This window comes from Dendroctonus ponderosae, unplaced genomic scaffold (genome assembly GCF_020466585.1).
Source record: "Dendroctonus ponderosae isolate FM_Combo_2020 unplaced genomic scaffold, Dpon_F_20191213v2 Dpon_F_20191213_356, whole genome shotgun sequence".
Taxonomy (NCBI): domain Eukaryota; kingdom Metazoa; phylum Arthropoda; class Insecta; order Coleoptera; family Curculionidae; genus Dendroctonus; species Dendroctonus ponderosae.
This window is the reverse complement of record NW_026018565.1, coordinates 1,263-20,196: the sequence shown is the minus strand read 5'-3', so window position 1 is coordinate 20,196 and position 18,934 is coordinate 1,263. Positions and strand designations below refer to the sequence as shown.

At 34.3% G+C, this 18,934-nt stretch overlaps 2 protein-coding genes across 2 annotated transcripts; one reads left to right on the top strand and one right to left on the bottom strand.

The window, feature by feature from the left end:
- Nucleotides 1-228: 228 nt before the first annotated feature.
- On the top strand, nucleotides 229-11,917 carry LOC109544612 (the record flags this gene model as incomplete). The annotated part of the gene is made up of 7 exons (XM_048665410.1): nucleotides 229-507; nucleotides 678-963; nucleotides 5,654-5,961; nucleotides 7,141-7,313; nucleotides 9,391-9,586; nucleotides 9,952-10,130; nucleotides 10,235-11,917. Coding segments are annotated over 7 exons (1,842 nt in total), but the record flags the coding sequence as incomplete, so codon positions are not given.
- On the bottom strand, nucleotides 9,734-14,820 carry LOC109544417 (kielin/chordin-like protein). Its single transcript, XM_019914557.2, has 8 exons — nucleotides 14,644-14,820; nucleotides 14,222-14,468; nucleotides 13,473-13,588; nucleotides 12,994-13,107; nucleotides 12,779-12,928; nucleotides 12,591-12,632; nucleotides 12,069-12,242; nucleotides 9,734-10,117 (listed from the first exon to the last, which is right to left on the bottom strand). Exons 1-7 carry the CDS (start codon nucleotides 14,723-14,725, stop codon nucleotides 12,103-12,105), a joined length of 891 nt encoding a protein of 296 aa, XP_019770116.1. The 5' UTR covers nucleotides 14,726-14,820; the 3' UTR covers nucleotides 9,734-10,117; nucleotides 12,069-12,102.
- Between the last annotated feature and the right edge of the window lie 4,114 nt (nucleotides 14,821-18,934).

Here is an 18,934-nt window from a genome sequence, read left to right as displayed (position 1 = left end):
GCACCTTGTAGGGATGATATTTCAGCGTTGGAACTATTCGATGAACAACAAATGAATATTCTGCATGTGTAAATTGGCCCCAATCTGCGAAAAACGGGGACATGAATTTTCCTGCAAAGAAAGCAAAACGTCAACTTGTTCATTTTCATGTCGAGCAGAACTGCTGAATTTTAAATGAATCACTTCCGAGACTCTACTGTAACTTGTAATGACTGTAAATTGTAATTGTTTCAGCATGCCAACACCGCCTTACACGAGTGCTCTTGGAAGGGGCACAGTCGTACTGTGCGACTTCTTTGCTCCGCAGGAGCGCCTCTGACTGCAACTAATGCGGGAGGATTTGCGCCCCTGCACTTGGCGTGCCAAAATGGCCATAACCAGTCCTGTCGGGAACTTTTGCTGGCAGGGGCCGATCCTGACCTGCGGAATGGATATGGAGATACCGCTTTACACACTGCTGCTCGATATGGGCATGCTGGAGTTACCAGGATATTGATTTCTGCAAAGGTATTTTGATTTTCTCTATATGGAGTCAGTGAAGATTTGTTATTAAAAAAAATCGAATCCCTTGAGAAAAAAATATTCAGCGTTCTTTGTCTCTTCCTTTACTGAGAAGCTAACTGAACTCCACACTGGCATTTCTTTTGATGAACAATATTTGCTGTTTTTCCTTTCAGTGCAAAGTGTCCGAAAGAAACAAAAACGGCGACTCAGCCATTCATATAGCGGCCGCAATGGGTAGACGAAAACTAACAAGAATTCTACTGGAAGCTGGTTGCGACAAGTCGATCAGAAACAAACAGGCCGAAACTGCACGAGACATTGCGCTCAGAAAAGATTTGGGCGACATTGTCGATATTCTCGATGAGAACAATTCGCGTGAAAGTCGGAGAAGCAGGAAGGAGAAAACGAGCAAGAGACGGTCGAAAAGTAAAGTTCGTTTCGAAGGAAAAGGCGTCAAAGGTAAGCTTTTGATGTCAAGTGTGTTGTTACTAATGGTCCAACGCTATACACGCATGAGGTGATCATTTGCATAATAGAACATGTAAGCGAACTGTAATATGGAGGTGAAAAATCCATTTAATATTTGGTGAATTATCTAAAGTACCTCCGCGGGTCGTTTATATGAAAATTGAAGATCATTTACGTGGGAGTATTCGGTAACAGTAAATTGAAACGTTGCTTTAAACTGTTGGAATGTCGGATATATTTGCTTAGAATTACATCGTCTTAACGATAAGGTATTTTAATTGCCACTAATATGATGGCAAGTGTGAGCCCAAAACGAATAAAATATTTTTTTATTATACCTATACTTCAGCTGGAAATAAAATATTGATAAAAATACTAAATCACCTCATGCAGATTGAATGGCGTATTTGTCGCAGAAGCTATTTCCAAAGGCAGTTTAATAATCATTTTCCCGATGTTTTTTTCTTTTTGAAATGTAGGAGTTTTGCTTAATCCATAATACTTTTAAAATGAGAGTTTCAACTGATAAGAATATGGCATGTGAATGTGAATAGTTATGCGTTGAAGACAAGTTGCTCAAAATCATCTACTAAAAAATTGTGATTTTTCTCGATTTCTTTGGAATATTTATCAATTTCACCATTTGCGTCTTAATCAATTAGTTTCACTGCATTTAATAAAGTACGTTTGTTGCGATTCTAAACCAAGCAAAATGATGTAAACACCTATAACTAAAGGAAAAGCAAAAACCAGCCGAAAATTTCCCATAATAAATTTTCTGCTGCAAACTATTGGGATAGTCAACCAAACAACTCATTTGAAATAAAATAAATAGAGCCGAAGGCCAAACAATTCTATTAATGTTCGCATTATCTGTATATATTTTTTATAATCTGATTGTATTATCAAAAATTGCTTCCAATTTATTCGACTATTTACTTTTGTTAATATATGTTGTTCCATCAATAACGCATCTGAATAACACGTTTTTCCGTTTAATTACATGCTTACGCGAAGCTTCACCCAAGTTTATACCGGCTCGAATTTATTACTTATAATATTACGAGCAATTAATTGTGCAGAAATAATAACTTTTAGGCAAGCCAAATTATTTGTTGTTGGGAAAATCAGGCGGTAAAAGTTTAAGCATACATTTCGCCTGTTTACCTCAAATGGCAGTTCATGGAATTATAATTAGTTTGGGTAATGCATGACGCGTTTAAGGGTTTCCTGGAAAGGGTACATAAAATTAGTGCTGTTTTTGCCAGGCTGGAACATCAAATTTGATTTAAGATGAGAAATCGAATATTTTCTGTTCCCCTCAATTGCTCCGCTTTTGAAGTTAATCACAATTATTGCAAGTTTTTCGGCCAGGCCATTGGAAACAATTGCCTTGTTTTCACTTTGCTATTTCAAAACACACTTTGAACGAGGCAGGAAATATTTGTATAGCGATAATTTGCATATTTGAACTTATGTAACTGTTGGCTACAATGTTGTTCGATTATTTTTTGCGCAGGTTTTCGTTTTATGAATGTCCAAAAGCTTTGAGAAATCGATATTGAAACAGTTCAGTTCTTTATAGAAATTAGATCCAAAATTAAATAGAATAATCAATAACAATTATGACGGTAATTTTGATATTCCTAAAATTAAATCAGCACTTAACGATTTGTAATGTGTGATTCGGTCCTAAGCTTTCCACTAAATCGTGCAGTTGCTTGGGAAACTCCATGAATCAGTTTAATGGTCAATGAAAAGTTAAAACGGTAATAAAATGGATTTTATATATCAAATGTCGATGGAATAATCGCTGTCCAAACAGAAAATCTCCAACATAAAATTGCTTATGAGTTTATTCCTGGGACCTTAATAGTTTAGATTCCCATGAACGTTTCGAAAATATTTTCTTAACTTTTTCGTAAATATTAGCGATCAGTGACACGGTGCTTGGGTTTATGTCTGAGGTTTTTTGTGTTTTATTGCATTATTTTTGTTCAAAGTTGCATGATCCACAATGCCTTAGAAAAAATCTATCATTCCAAATTTGGAATAATGAATGTTTTTGCATATTATGATTTTGTGTAGTTAAACAATAAGAACGTAACGAACATCTCGTCGATTCAATACGAAGCAAATGATCAATTAAACAGTGATTAACAGATGTTGTGTAAAAGACCGATCATCCCTCATTAAGAAAACACCTTGAACGGGTCGGATTCAAAACAATTCATCTGAATCGAATTTGTTCGAGTGTCAAAGCAAAACAACTTATCCGCGTTTGAGATCGGATATCAAACGAATTTACGGTTCAGCTGCTCAATAATAAATAATAATCAGAACGCACTGAGTACCAAAGGAACTGAAAGACGGGTTGAACGCAGCATGAGTACCGTGAAAACATTCAACCACCGACGATTCACGTTCAAATGCAAGATTACCCAGGGAATTAATCTTTTCGACTGAGCTTATTATTCTCATTCTCAATTGAAATATTTGGGTTTGCTTTTGAAATGACTGGGGATTTATATTTGCGATTAAACCGAACTAGTCATTAAGAAATGAATGGAACAATGAAACGATTGGGATCTTAGGTACAAACACTTTCAGGACGCAATAATGCCTATCTTTGACGATGTAAGTAAGGGAGAGACGATGGTTTTAGTTAAGAAATTACAGTGCCTTGATGATTAATGAATGTTAAATATTTCTTTTGAACCCGAACCTATTTTTGCTTTTGGGAGACGGTAAGAGGAGTGTTTGAAGAAAGCGTGATAAAATGTAACAAATCAAACTTTGAGAATAAATTAATGGTTCTCGAAACAAAATAGTTTAACACTTTTATTGAGAACATCATCAACCACTAACGGATTTTGCAATTTGGACAATTTATTAAATAAGTATTCCTTGGGAGTCAGATTCATCAGATTCCATTTTTTTGTCGTACCAGAAACAATTTAGATATTTGCGGTTTCGGTAGGTGCAGATTTATTAGATTAATACAATTTAATTGTCATTTTTGCATATCTAAAACATGATTTTTCAAATAAACCAGCACTAAATTTGAAGATTCTTGCTTTATTACCATACGGATGTCGTTTACTATTGTATATGGTTTTAAGTTTTGCAATTAAATACTTGAGGCTTCAGTGCTGACACCTGTAGGTCACAAAATTATCATTTTAATGATTAATAAATTAACAAGTTTGATTAAACCTAATGTTCAACCATTAAAAATCTAATTTCTAAGATTGTTTTAAGATTGCGCAGTGTTTCGGCCCGTCTTTTATTTATTACGCGTTATTAGAATAGCAATTTTTGACATTATGATAATTAAATGCTTTTTAAATTTGCCCGCAAATAAAAGTTTTTATTTCTTAAATAACAAGGTGTCAAAAGTTCAAATTTGTCCGAGAATAAATTTCCACTTAAACACTGTTTTATACTATATAAAACATTTTCCACAAAATTAAGGAAACACATGTTACAAAGTGGTAATCTTTTAGTCTCGCTCCTCTGATTTCTTGCAACATCGGGGACTAAATTTAGGGATTAATAGTTAATAAAACCTTTAGAATGTTATAAGAATACAATTTTATACACTTTTGCACGCTATCCAAATAGAAAAGCAGGAATTTGTTAATATTAAACTGTACATATACAATCTGTCGTTCTCATGTTACCTCACTTAGGTCTTGCGTATGCCAGTGAACAAACTATACAAACGCAAGTTGCACGGCAACATTTGCATGGTGAATACAACCAATTAAAGGACACCATGCGGAAACATGTTCGCAATGTTCCTCGTATATTTAACACAACCCAGCTCAGATTAAATTACCCGTTTTATATTGCGAGGATTTACAAGTTCCAACTGTAATTAATAATCTTAAAATACATAAACGACACGAAATCGAGCCGATGATATCGGAACGTTTTTCCATTGGTGGTGGCTAAGGAGAATTCCATTAATTCTATATATGATTTTAATTGAAATTATAACTGTAATTTCCTGTAAATTCTGATCACCTTACATGAAATGTCTTCGCTTAATGGTAATGATTTTGGCTAAGATTACTTGGGTAATTGGATCAAGTTTTCAGGAGAAGAAAATTAAAAAACATTGCAGAAAAAAACCCAATTGCAAAGTTTTTGTTTATCTCAATAATTTCAAACTATAGTGGTGATTAATGTCTCCAATTAAAGCTTCTTGAACCTACCTTAAGAGAACCATTCATCTCTGAGCGCATATCCGTATAATGTTCTTAATTAACCGCTAATACCTAAGTGAGCGAAAAAATAATTATTTCATTAATGGCCAGAGGTTTTCCTTTCCTGCAAGTCGTTTCGTGAATTCCTTCAAACGGCTCTCCAAGCCCATTACCGCTCAACCTAAAGTTATATCTTTATTTGTTCTTCGGCAAGCGAGAAGTGGCTCTTTGAATACCATCTTCTACTTATCTTAAGTAAGATTGCTCAACGGTTTTTGACAGACAGCATAAGGAAAACGATGTCGCGAATGCTACATTTAAGGCGCAGATAAGTTTTATGTTCAGCTACTCTATTTAATCGGTTAATTGCAAAGTGTAGGTTTATTGGCATCAGTTGCAGATACGTGGCCATTTAATTGGTTCGTTTCGAGCCGTCTTTGCCTATTGAAAATTATAAAGATTTGCTTCAGTTTCAGATGTGGTCGATATATCGGTGACTGAAGCTCCTCCAAGCAAACCGGCGCCTACCAGCACGAATAACAAAAACTGGTCTCCGTATGGTTGCCACTACTATCCTGATCCGGAAGCTTTTCCATCTCCTAACCTGGACTCTTTGCCGCCTGAGCCCCTGAAAAAAGGGGAGCAATACTATCTAGATTTGGCAGGAAATATCTGTAAGGGGCCAGTTGGAGTTGGATACACCTGCTATTGTGCCCCTCTGTTTAGGCATTTGGAAGCCAAGCTGGCGAAGGACAAGAAGGAGCTGGTCCGAGCTCAGGTGAGAGTTTGCAGGATTTTTTCAGTTTCATTGTTCGATTTTGTGATTTGGAACGATGACGCGAAGCTAATGAAAATAGTAAATGATGAAAGTTTGAAGCAAGATTTTGCCAATGCGTAACTTTGCAGGTTTCTGAATAAATGCAAGAAGTATTGAAAAGTGAATAAAAAACGGAATCATTTAACTTCCCAGAAATTACTTGATAAATGTTATAAATAATAAGAGGAACGCCCTTTTAACTTTGTTAATTTTGAAGAATGGAGAGCCGGTTTTGCAAGAAATTGTAGACTTTTTTGCACGAGTTTTTTATGACCAACAAAAATATGAGGAATGCAGGATTTTTCAGAAGAGGCGCTCCAGATCAAACTTATATATTTTTTATGGAAGACCCTGTATATAATTAGAGATTCGTATTGTGCGAAAAGTCTCTTTTTCAGAGATAGAAACAGTTAAACATCGACTGTCGACTTTACTTATTATTTTAGATAATGTTCCTTCTTTTTGTGGTTTTTAAAGTTAAATTCAATCATGAAAAGCAACCGATGGTAAAAGGATTAAGGAAACAGTAATGACAGAAATGGAAATTTTAATCAATCATTTTAGCTGAAATAGAGAAACATGAACGAAGAACTTGTAAAAACTCAATTTGTTTTTAATTAGATTTTTCGAATTAAAAATGTTAGTTTGGTTAAATTTTTTTTTTCAATTACTTTTAAGATTAATTTGCGGAATTCGAATAAGAAGTCGATTTTTAAATGTTAGGAACTCGTAAACAATGCTTGTAAACAAGGTTGACTATATGGAACCTGATCAGAATCTGTCGCAGAATCCGAACTGTAATAATATACAGGATGTTTTATAAAAAATAATATAAACATGACCTTGTTCGGGTTTCTGAAATACCTTGTCTTCTATTTCTATTATTCGTGAAAAAATCAGCAGATTTTCCACCAACTGGTTAAAATCTAAATCTTTCAAAAGAAAAAAGTAAACCATTTTTTGCACTTATACTTCCAATATTCAATTAAATAGCTGCTCGAATAACGAGTTTGAACGAAAGGCTGAACGATGTTATTCTTGGGAGTATCTCAAGAAAATTCAATTAATTCAATTCGTCTGTGGGAAGTTTCATACAAATATTTCAACTCGATAACTTACCAAGTTTTTTTGTCCGTTTAGGTTCGATTGGGACAAAGAGTGGCTGGCTTGGAACAAAAACTGAATAGAGGTGGACACGGCCGTCGATCTGAACGAGTTCTTAACGCTCACAAGGAACCTGAACCTCAAATGTCCCGTTCCAGAAGCTTGGAAATGCTGGATACAGGAGGAAAGTCACATTTACAAGGAACAAGGTATGTTCTCACTTTTCAATTGCTTTCGATTTATACGCGAATTTTAACGGGGAACGGGAGTATGATTTAAAAAAATACACAGGCCTTGAAAGATAGTAAATGTAATACCAAATAAGAAATACTTTACGTTATAAAACAACCAATGTATAAATATTATACAGTCAACTGGCACTAGTCACCTGCGTTCCAGAATCGATTATCTGCTAGTGTAGAAGTCAGCTGATGATTTACGATCAAACCAACAATAATGATTTCTGAATAATTGTACATAATAATAGATAAATACCGGTAGCTTAACTCGTTATGAAAGAGATAGTTTCTTGTTAGGACAATTTATCGGGTGAAAGAATTCAGTTTGCTCCGTCTACACTGTAGGCTGAGTGTGACATAGATTTATTGATTTATTAGCACATTGTAAACAGGGAAAATCTAGTTATACAATTATTTCTATGACACTTTTTGCCATTGCGGAACAGGTTTTGGGTTAATGGTGCCAGAGTGAAGGCAATGAAAGGCATTAATACATACAATATAAAGGATTCATTAGAATGTTGTAAAGTTGTCTGCTTAAAAAATCACAGCTTGAGCTCAAACCAAAATTTCTTAGTGTAGCTCTTTTTAGTATAACTGTAAGAAATCGGAGTGAAAAACATCGTAGAATCAACGGATAAAATTGCCACTAAATTAATTTTAATAATCTGGTTACTTTTTTATAAGGACTTGATATTTCCGTTTATTTCCGATTACAGTTGGGCAACAACAAAAATCACTGACACGTTGCAAATCGCGTGAAAGCGTAAAACGTACATTTCCATAATAGGCACAGTAATTATTTGGATTTTTACAATGGAACAGACAGTAAATAAATTGAACTAGATTAACTAGAGCAAACACTGCAAATTTATTTTGATGTTATCAATGTCTTTTGTTCGGCGCAAACACAAACTCTGCTCATTAAAAGCCCATTTGAATCACAAAACTGCAAAAAGTATTTTCATTAAATCGGTTGCCACTTACTGGGTATAAATAGGACTGAAACCATCCGCTATAAAAATGGTTTCATGTTTGGCTTTCATCATTCAACATCTAACGTTAAGTTTGTTCGATATTTTTTTTCGTACATTTTTTTGATTGCAAAGAATTTACAGAAAATTTCTAAGGATTTCGGGAGCTGGTGATTTAAAAAATCAACACATTTCATTATTCATTTTGATTAAATTCCGGCATTTGTGCCTCAAATGTGTACTGAATTTTAATGGCGGCAGATTGGGGGCTTTGGTTGTAAAAGCAGATGATAAATGTGTTTTGTTAACTTTATTAAAAGCACTTTGCCTTCAGCAGATTGTTCAATAAATTAGTGACTGTATGTGAAATACCTTCAAAAGAGAGAAAAGCGGCCGCATAGCAATGGAAAATTCTTCATACTGTATGTTCATAAACCTAAAAAAAGGAAACAATTAAAGAATGTCCAAAAACATGAACACTAACATTGAACTCAGCCAACCACGAAAGCTGGTCCTTGTCGAGTAAAATTCACCCATGCAAACAAGAAAGCAAGAACGAAAACAAACTTTATTTAGTTAATGTTGCGTATGAACAATGAACTACCTTATAGGCAATTACGCGCCTTTGGTAACGCTATTTAACAATCGTTACTCACTAAACCGGTACAGCTACTTCAGCAATCAGGTTAATTTAAAGCAACACTTCTATTTGTTTCAACTCGGAAATCCTTAGAACTGCCTGAAAATGAGCAAATTTATGAAGTATTGTAATGGAACATTCTTGTCAATTCTATTTTTATGCGAGATTTTACGGCGGATTTAATGGTAATTGCTTTGAGTCGGCGAAACTGCATTAATGATTGAAATAAGGGAAAAAATTAATTAGCACGATTTAGTGATCTAGAAACGGTTCCGAATGCGGTTTTATGGTGTCACCCGATTATTTGCCTGATTCCTTCCATCAAACTTGATAAGACAAAAAATTGAGATTTACTCTTCCGGGGTTAAAGAAATGTATTTAGTTTGACAAAAAGTCTGTGTAAAAAGTCTACTAAACTTTGGATTTTTTTCAGAAGTATGGATGAACTAGATCCACACGAATGCGACCCGAAAGGCCCCTCCGTAAAAGAGCTTGTGGCTAGAATTCAGCAACAGCACCAGAACTCAAGTCATAACGATGGGGCTCAAAGCGAGAGCAGCGACGATGAAGATGGACCTCTTCGAATGCCATCCAGGAAAGGACCAATGGGTGATGGAAATTTGGTTCCAGTGAGTAACTTTTTTTGTGACCAACCATCATGTAAATATGAAAGAGATTGGACTATTTTTTTGACACGAAAGAGAAATTTGGTGGCTGAAAAATAGTATTCGTTGTCCAATCAACATTATCCGAACCTGGAATAAAAGCATCTGGAGTACACATAATAGATTTTAATAGTAAACATTTTCTTAAGTAAAATAAATAAAAACGTTACAAAACTTACGCATTCTAAGTGTGACTTACTCACGTTAATATTGTAAATGAGCCAAACAACACTTCTTATCACATAAAATTGCATTAGCCTAGTTTGAACATTATCAACATCACAAGGGTGATGGTTTTTTTAATTTCTAACGCTGTTGTTGGGATTTAGGTGCAATTGGGACAGTCGCCAGGACCAATACATTTAGGACACTACGAAAATGTGCCTAATGATGCCCCGCCTAGAAGTCGAAGTGGAGTTTACAGTCCAACAGGCGATCCGTCCCTGGTGGAAACTTCTACCAGATATATTGAACCGATCGTGAAAATTCAGGAACCTGTAACAATGAGGTAAGTGTACCTAAGCGGCTTTAGATCCTAAAAATTCGCTACTCTTAAGGAAACAACTTCCAAGTCGATTTTTTACATAAAACATAAATAATTTATATTTGCAGATACAACGACCAGTACAAACAGTATCCACAACCCAGCACCAGTAGATACGACCCCATGAACCCTTACCAGCCGGAAATGCGCTACAATGACCCCACATATCAAGCGCATTTCTACGAAGACGAGCTGCCGAACCCCACCAAGTACTACGATCACACGATCAACGCCCGATTGGCAAAATTGCGAGTTTTGGATAATTCGAAGGGATATCCAGACTCAAAAAACCCCATTGAGGGTTCTTCCAGAATGCTGGATCCAAATTTTGGCGGACGGGTTCTGGAGAACCCCCATGATACGGTGGATCGAGACACCAACAACGATTCGGGTTATTCGACGAAAGTTTATGGAAGTTCGAAAGGAAACTCTCCGAGTTTATGCGGACAGATTGAGGGAGAGTGTCTGGGAGCTAGTAGTTTGGTGTGAAGTTAGTACAAAATGTAATATAACTTGTCAGGTATAATTTTTTTTATTGATGCTGTTTGCCGTGTTATCTCTTTTATGGTTGAAAAATCCCCAAGTATCGGAGCGAAATCAGTTTAATTAAACTTAGGTGGTTCTATAGAAAAATGTTAACCTGGTTTCCTTTTCACCATCGAGATTCTCTTTAAAATAAGTAAAAGTGCGTAATTTCTGTAGTAAAATTCAGCTAAACCTCAGTGACCTAAAACTATTAGAAGCGCAGCAAAAATCAGGGAGGATTATGACTATCTGATTTTTAAAATTCTGTACGTTTCGTTTTTATCTCCGAATATTGCACTTATACTATGATTTTGTATTTTAAAAATGCAAGGTTCCTTAGCAAAAAACATGATTTTTTCAACAAGCAGAGTGCCAAAAACATCTAAGTAACTAATAGGAAATCTATGAAGACACTCATTGAAAAATGAATTGGATCCGAAAGCCAATATTTTGAGCATCTTCCTTATTGTTAATAACGCATTATCTTGGTGATCATGATTGGTGGATAAAAAATTCATTTTTTAACATCCGAGAACTTTCAAAAGAGATTTCGTCGTGCAAAACCATATATAAGAAAAAATATTATTATATTATAACGTTATGTAAAAAAAATACTATTTTCTTCTAAGGAATTCACTGTTTAACTGACTCCCTATCTTTTTGTCACACCGTGTGTTTTGCGGGTTTTAGTATTTTGCTCCCAAACTTTTCCGAAAAGGACAAACCTAAAAATTGATTGCATTTTGTTGTGTTGAATGATGTAAAATTAAGAATTTGAGAATGGAATAATTCCAAGTGCTTCTAAATGGTCTTCTGGTCAACTTAGACTATTCAATTCATTCCACCTAATAAATGCACAAAAGCTTCAAATGTGCGAAAACTTTGTGTTTTTCAACGTTTTGTTCGAACACCAAGGCAATTTTAATGGTTTTAAGTCAGAATTTTTTTTTTGAAGCAAGGTAGATAGTATCAGAGAGTTTTTGCTAAAAAATAAAATATTGAGAGAGATAAACCGTACTTTACAATAGTATCTAAAAAATCTCATCACTCAGTGCCTCGTTTCTGTAAATTAACCGTAGCTGTAGAATATTTATTAAACCAATTTAGTGAAGTAAAGCTGTTGTACATAATGAGGTTTTGCAACTGTGTACAAAACGTCCTGTACATTCTACATATTGTTGAATAATTTGTATATTGGAAGAATAAAGTATATTTTATTAATTTGACTATTCGCATTTATAGATGCCCACCCATGCGAATTAGCATCTGGTTTATATGAAGGAAAAAACACATCTTTATTTCATCAGAAAAACGAGTTTTCGTCTGTTTAAGCACTGTTTAAGGGTTATTTTGTTATCATATATGGGGTTTACTTACCTGCGTAAAATGCATCACAGATACCCAGTAGCAATTAAACCACATAAGTTGTGCAGGTTAATAACGGTGGAATTTTGCATTCGCACGTAACAGTCATGTTCCTGGGCATTTGCACGGTTTTTTCGAATTTTTGCCCAACCCGTATCAGTCTTTGTCCGAATAGGCACATTTTATCTGTAAAATAAAGGCATTCTTTTATGGATCCATATACGAATATCAATCACACAAATTAACTAATTCRTCGATGTTTTTGTGCTAAAAAATTGCGGAAAATAAGTTACAAGCTTCAAKTTTCAATCCAGCTATTCCACATGAAACCTCAGAAAATATGCAATTAAATCTRCTCAAACAACAAAAACATTGATGTCGTGATGTACGTGATTACAGACTATTTATTTATGTTTTGAATTTTTAAACAATGCAATCCGGTTTCTTGCAGATGTATGATGCAACACACATAATTGCCAGAAGCTAATAAAATATCTAAAAAATGTAGCATACAATTAAAAAAGATCGACTCACCTGTGGACTGTGCTTGGCCACTTATTTTCTCATTTCCTTCGCCTAAAAAAAATTAAATCGCATAAAGAACTATGTTATTACAGTGTAGGAATGTTAATTATTATCTGCTGGAATATTCCAATAACTGATGATTTTCAAAATTCACAGGCCATCAAGCCATAAAAAATTATAAAAAATAACAAATTTACTACAAATCCAATTGACTGGACAGCAAAGTGGGTCGCTTTCCCGATAGATCCTTTTGTAATACAAAGGAGCGCATCTCTCTTGCAGTTTTTCCTGATGTTTCACCTGAACTCCACAGGATCGTCTTCGGCAGAAGGGTTTTTCTAATTTGCCTGAAAGCGAATTATACAGGACCGTTAGTTTTAATTAAATTGCATAAGCAGGTAGTAATTTATACCTCGAAACCCGGCTTGGCATACGCATCTCCAGCAGGAATTTTTCGGCAGGAAATTTTCGCCTTCTTTGTACACTTTTCCATCGTAGACACAAGTGGTCGAATTTTCATAGGGAGCTAAATTAATTAATTAATTAGGTAAGTTCAAATTATCAATTTGAACCGAATAATTAATATTCAATTAGTAAACTGCACAAAATACAATTCTAGTTCCTGAAATTTTTTCGAGCTTCGTTCGGCTCTCAGACGTATTTTTTTTACATGTGTATTTTATTAGTTGGATTGAAATCGATTCAATTAATGCTTCTTTAATTCAGTTTTCTAAAAGACATTTGTTTAATAAGTTTAAAATTGTCGCTTAAAGATCGTACCTGCTGAAACCACGCTTAAAATAAGCCAACATTTTTTAAATGAATTCATCAACTTTTCGTTTGAACCTTTTTCGACTGCAAAAAATTAACAGCATTTTCAATTATACTTACGGCACATTTCTCGTATGTAGCAACAATCATCCAAAGAGTATTTTCTGTAGCAACCAGTTGGAGGCTCTAAAACTGACCATTCAGGGCAATTTACAGTGGCGCATTTAAATTTGGTTCTAGAAAGAACATGACATCATAAATCCATTTAAGGATGTTTCAACAAAGCAAAAATCATCGAATAAATTGAATTCTTGAATTATAAATTCACATTTGTTAAAGTCCAGTGGGATCTGAGTACCTATTTTAACAATTACTTTTGAAGAATGTTGCAATGACGATGCGCAAGCAACAGTAATGATCTCATTGCATGAGGAAATAATCCAACCAAGCAAAAGATGAAGGACTTTTGTTTTTTTCACAACTTTTTCCAACTTTAAAACTTCGTTGCAGCCCAATCGCTTCACCAAAGATTTCTTATAAAACCCGGAAACTTTTTCCAACCGCCAGCTGTCCAAGACAGAATCGCAGATCAAATAAATCAGTTGCGAAGAAGTTGAGGTATATTTATCACAATTTAAGGGTGTGTTAACTTAGAGATAAAAGGTGGCGGAAAGTTTTATGTGTACGGTTTTTATACTTTTGACACGCATTAACTTTTCGGACCTGTTCAGTTTGGCCGGCTAAAATAAATCTTTTATTATCTGATGACCGATATAGCCGTTGACGCAAACCAACATTTATATGAAGAATAATTGCCGCCTTGAAACTGCACTTTTATTTAAAATGGACTAAATGAGGAAATTACGTACTTATCTTCCTCTCTTTGGCACGAACAGCCTAAATCGCACAATCCAGCAGTTAGTTTTGAATCCACTCTTTGCTTAAGCATGTAGGCTTTGCCTCGGAGGAAACAATGATCTGAGGATTTTTTCAAGCCTAAGCAGTCATACTTTGAGGGGCAGGAATTGCGACTATTTGAAGCAGCCCTATCATATGATGGTTTGCATCCCATGTCTTCGTAGAGGAGAATACCGGATTGGTCGCATGTTTCCAGAACTGAAACAAAAATTGCAGTTACTGACTGAGAAGAAACCAAATTTTGCTTCCAAAATATTTGAGCATTTAGGACGCAAACTGTTTCACAACAACCAACAAACAGTAGAAAACATTTTTTCTAAGAATTTCTCGCGGTTTATTTAAAGTAAATTTATATTTTTCATAACTTACTGACCTGCATTACAAATCTGAAGCACCGTAGTGAAAAGCAAAAGATGCGACACCGTTATATGGAAATATTCTTGTACACTCTTCATTGCATTTGACTGAACTGGCCGTTGTACCACTAACACTCTAAATACTGTTTTGCAGGATCCGTTGAAGATAATCTTCAATTTTGAACTGAATACACGAAACATCGAGGCAAGTTTGGTTGGAGGAAATCGTTAAGAATGAAACATTTGGGTCAAAAGTTCGTCGCATATGTAAATGATTTCTTAATTGGATTTATGTTTTGTCTGTTTTTAATCGGAATTAAGTTCGCAAGTTATTTTCGAAATGTTGACCAGATTTCTGGCCAATGAAATGTTTACTAGTTTTTTACGGTAGTTTATTCTGTAAGAAATTGCCAAGCGTTTCCAAAATTTGTTTCAGGATTAATTCAAAATAACGCGGCAATCTTTTTGATAAAATTTTGATAAGTTAGACCAGAAACGGACAATAAAGCCTAAATATTGCAAAATGCTCGTCTGAAACAGAATTTTGTACTTTCATATATAAATTTCCAAAAACGCATCATTGAAACTTGAGGAAAACCAATCATAAAGTACCTACATGTAAAACCGATTGCTTCTTATAGTTTTTATACTTTCTTCGCATAATAAGCATTGCACGTTTTCCTTAAATTACTGGGTTTTAAGAATGGAAGCTTTAAACTACTGGAATTGATCCACATTAAACATATTTCCGATCAAGTGATGGCACAATCACCAAAAACTGATTATTTTCAGCCCCATTTTATGTACATTTGTTTAAGTGACTAAAAAGTTTTTTCCTCTTTGACACTGTTGAACTTGAACGGTTTATTCTGACTTCTATTTCCCCATAAGCGTTCGCCTGAAAACGTTTGAAGATACCAAGCGACACGTTGTAATAAAATATCTTTGCAACCCAATGGAAGGGCGAATAAACAGCTCAACTTCAACACTTTAAAGTGTGCAGGCCGAATCGAGAACCGCATACAATTTGAGCAAAAATCTGTTCAAATTCGATCGTTTTTTTTAATCCCATCAAATAAAATGTGGAAAAGGGAATAAAACGAAAGAAAAGCTCTATCTTTGTTCGCTTCCAATCTTTTGCCATTTAACCAAAATAAAATTAGTGCATAATAATTAATTCGCGTTTTTCTGTCTGTGACTGTAATTCCTAAGGTATCCCAAAAAGCCCTTAATTAAAATTAAACTAAATCAACTAAAATATATAAAAAAGTTTGCGTTTTTTAATTTTTTATATTTGTAACCCAAATGCATATTGAAGCAAAACCAAAATTTCGGTATATGTTTCATAAAGATTCTCAGAATATTCAAGAAAACTCTTTGCTGTAAAATTGGCCTTCCAACCGGTGGTTCTTCGATGATTTTCACTAGTATGCTTCCGTTATTCAACATTTACCGGCTTGAAGATTTTTGCACCTACATAATGCGCAAATCGTCGTTTATACAGTAATTAGTGGCCAACTATTCAAAACCAAGGTGAGCCAATGTCATTAACTCTTCTTTTATGCCGGCAATCTACCTGTTTGGTTGCTGTTTTTGTTATGATGATTAACCTATGCAAATTTAAGAGTCATCTTCATATGTCTCTATTTTTGGCAGCTGCGGCGAGAAACTACAATGACTAAGAAAAATGCGAAAAAAATTATAACAGCCATTTAAAAAAATATCCTTTGTAAAAGTTAAGTTATTCATATGAAAGTCTGCATTGTCGATGGGCTGGTGGCATTTAGTGGCCGTGACTAAAGTAAAAAATATGCAAGATGCCTTTTGAGGAGCTCTAAACGGATTTGATTAATTTTATTTATAATTAATAATATTCATACGCTCATAATTGCCATATAAATAAACAACACTTAACGCTTTTGAATTGATTAAAAAAAAAATGTTTCTGCAGCTTCCTAAAACTTACTACACTTTATTAAACCAAGCGTTGCTCAAGTGATTTGGGAATTTTTTTTAGTTCTGCAATAAACGAATCTGCTTCGCTGGAACACTGATATAAAAAGCACGATGACTTCAAAAGTGTTGTTTCTCAGAAAAAAAATTAAAAAAAAAATTTGCAGTTTTAATTTTTGCACGGAATTTTCAAACCACCCTTGTAGATGAAAAATATTTTTGATAAATTTTTGTTGTTCTATTTTCTGCCTTTTAATAACCTAATGCCAAACAAATTACGCGCATCTCAACTCAAAAACACAATTATTTCGCGCTTCTGGGCTCTCGCAAACATTTTTTTCCTGACATTTCGCAAGCACGAGTGGCTGGCATCTTCAGAGGTGGTTAGCTAAGCACGACTTAAATTGCGAAAAGCTTCCCAATTGCTAGCAATGACCGCAAAGCCAAACACTTCAATAAGTCTTCTTATGTTTATGCCACTTTGTTCAAATTTTCCCACTAAATCCGGGTCGTCCTGAAGGGCTCGAAACAAAAACTACTAGATTATGCTTTTTTTAGTTTCCAATTTTTATATATTTTTTTCGTAATTTGTTGCTATGATTTCCAGAGTAAGGTATATTGATTCTTCATCAGTTTGTTTAAGACCCTTTGGACGTGAATCGATTGGAAATCGCGTCTTTTTGTAAAAATTTGCTTTTATGGTCATTGTTTTGTCCTAAAAATGCACAAATCATAAATTAATGTTGAAATAATCTCCGTGTTGATAAATAAAGGGACTCGACCACAAAAAGCAAACTAATAACTGAGAAACAGATATTGCGACCGGACCGTATGAATGATTAAAATCTGCCGACCATTTTCAAACTTTGTCGTAATTTCATCACTAAATTGCGTGCTTTTAATTAAAAGCTGGCAAACCATATATCAATTTATCAGATCTTCCATTGAAACCGTTTCCATGAATCCAAAGCAGCACTCTTTGTATGATTATTTATATAATATTTGCCAGTTGCTTAAACAGTGTTGTTCGATTGATCCGAAAGCACATATTTCTCTATTTGCCCGAATGTAGCAGATCCACAAACACTATCAATTTTAATATAAATCTAAAAGTAAATTCTGGTATTGTCAAGTCTGATTTCCCCGGCAGTGATCAGAAGGAATTACCTGGAATAATCCGAGCATCGACCACATATTAATCGAGGGTCAAAGTATTATGTGTCTGGGTATAATTTTCGGTCAAAGCACGAGAGTTAATTGAGCTAATTGCCATCAAAATATTCGCTCAATCATTATTAAACCACACGTTGTAATTAAGCAGAAATGTATTTTCTGTATATTAAAATTTTGCTTGAGAATGTCTTAGTAAGTCCTAATTTAAGCAACTTTGTCAATATTGTGTTCAAATGGTTGCCAAAAAATGCCCTAATGCTCACTAAACTAAACGAAAAAAAGCAGCCCATAAACAAATATTCATCAAAATTAATTACATGTGGATTTTCACTTTTCCCGACTAAAGCATAAATATATTTCAAATCTAGTTAAAAATTTACCATCAAAAGCTCATTACAAACACGTGCCAATCTAATAAATCAACCCAATATGGTCATTGAATAAATTGTGGAAATTTTTCAACAAAAAAATTTCATCTACAAGGTGTCATATGTATAGGGTGCAAAAAAACGTTGATATCATCACAGTTGAAGTGTCTTTTTTAGTTTTTTTAGTGTAAGTAGTGTAATTTTGGCACCCAGTCTTCCCACATTTTCACGAACACTCTGTACATGAATAATCCAATCCAACGTTTAAAAATATGTTTGAAACCCACCATTATTCCCTATTAAGTTGAAATTATTAAACTCGGCGCAATATCAATTACAAGCCTAATTTATGATTAACTTGTTGTATGCAATCATACATATTAGATAGATATTTATTAATATTGTGCATAATTCTCATCCATTTGCTTCATATTGTTATAATTCGAGTTTAATTGCAAGTTTTACGATTGCGTAAACGTCAAATCTAACGAATAATAATCATAATTAAACAAGCCGGCTTTCAGTAATGGCACTGTTTTTACTTTTACGAAAACGTATTGCAATAATATCCGCAAAGAAATTGGGGATTTTCATCAAAATTATTAAAAATTTCGCTACTTAGTTACAGTTCCGCTACATTAATTTATTATTTAATAACTGTATTTTAGGTAAATCGCTTTTTATGTTTGACTTGCGGTGACCAGGAATCATAAAATTGTAAAGGGAGTTTCATAATATGAGAAACTAATACTCTTACAACGAAAAATAATTTTTAAATTGCATTTTTGAGCACATTTTCCAGACATTTTTAGTT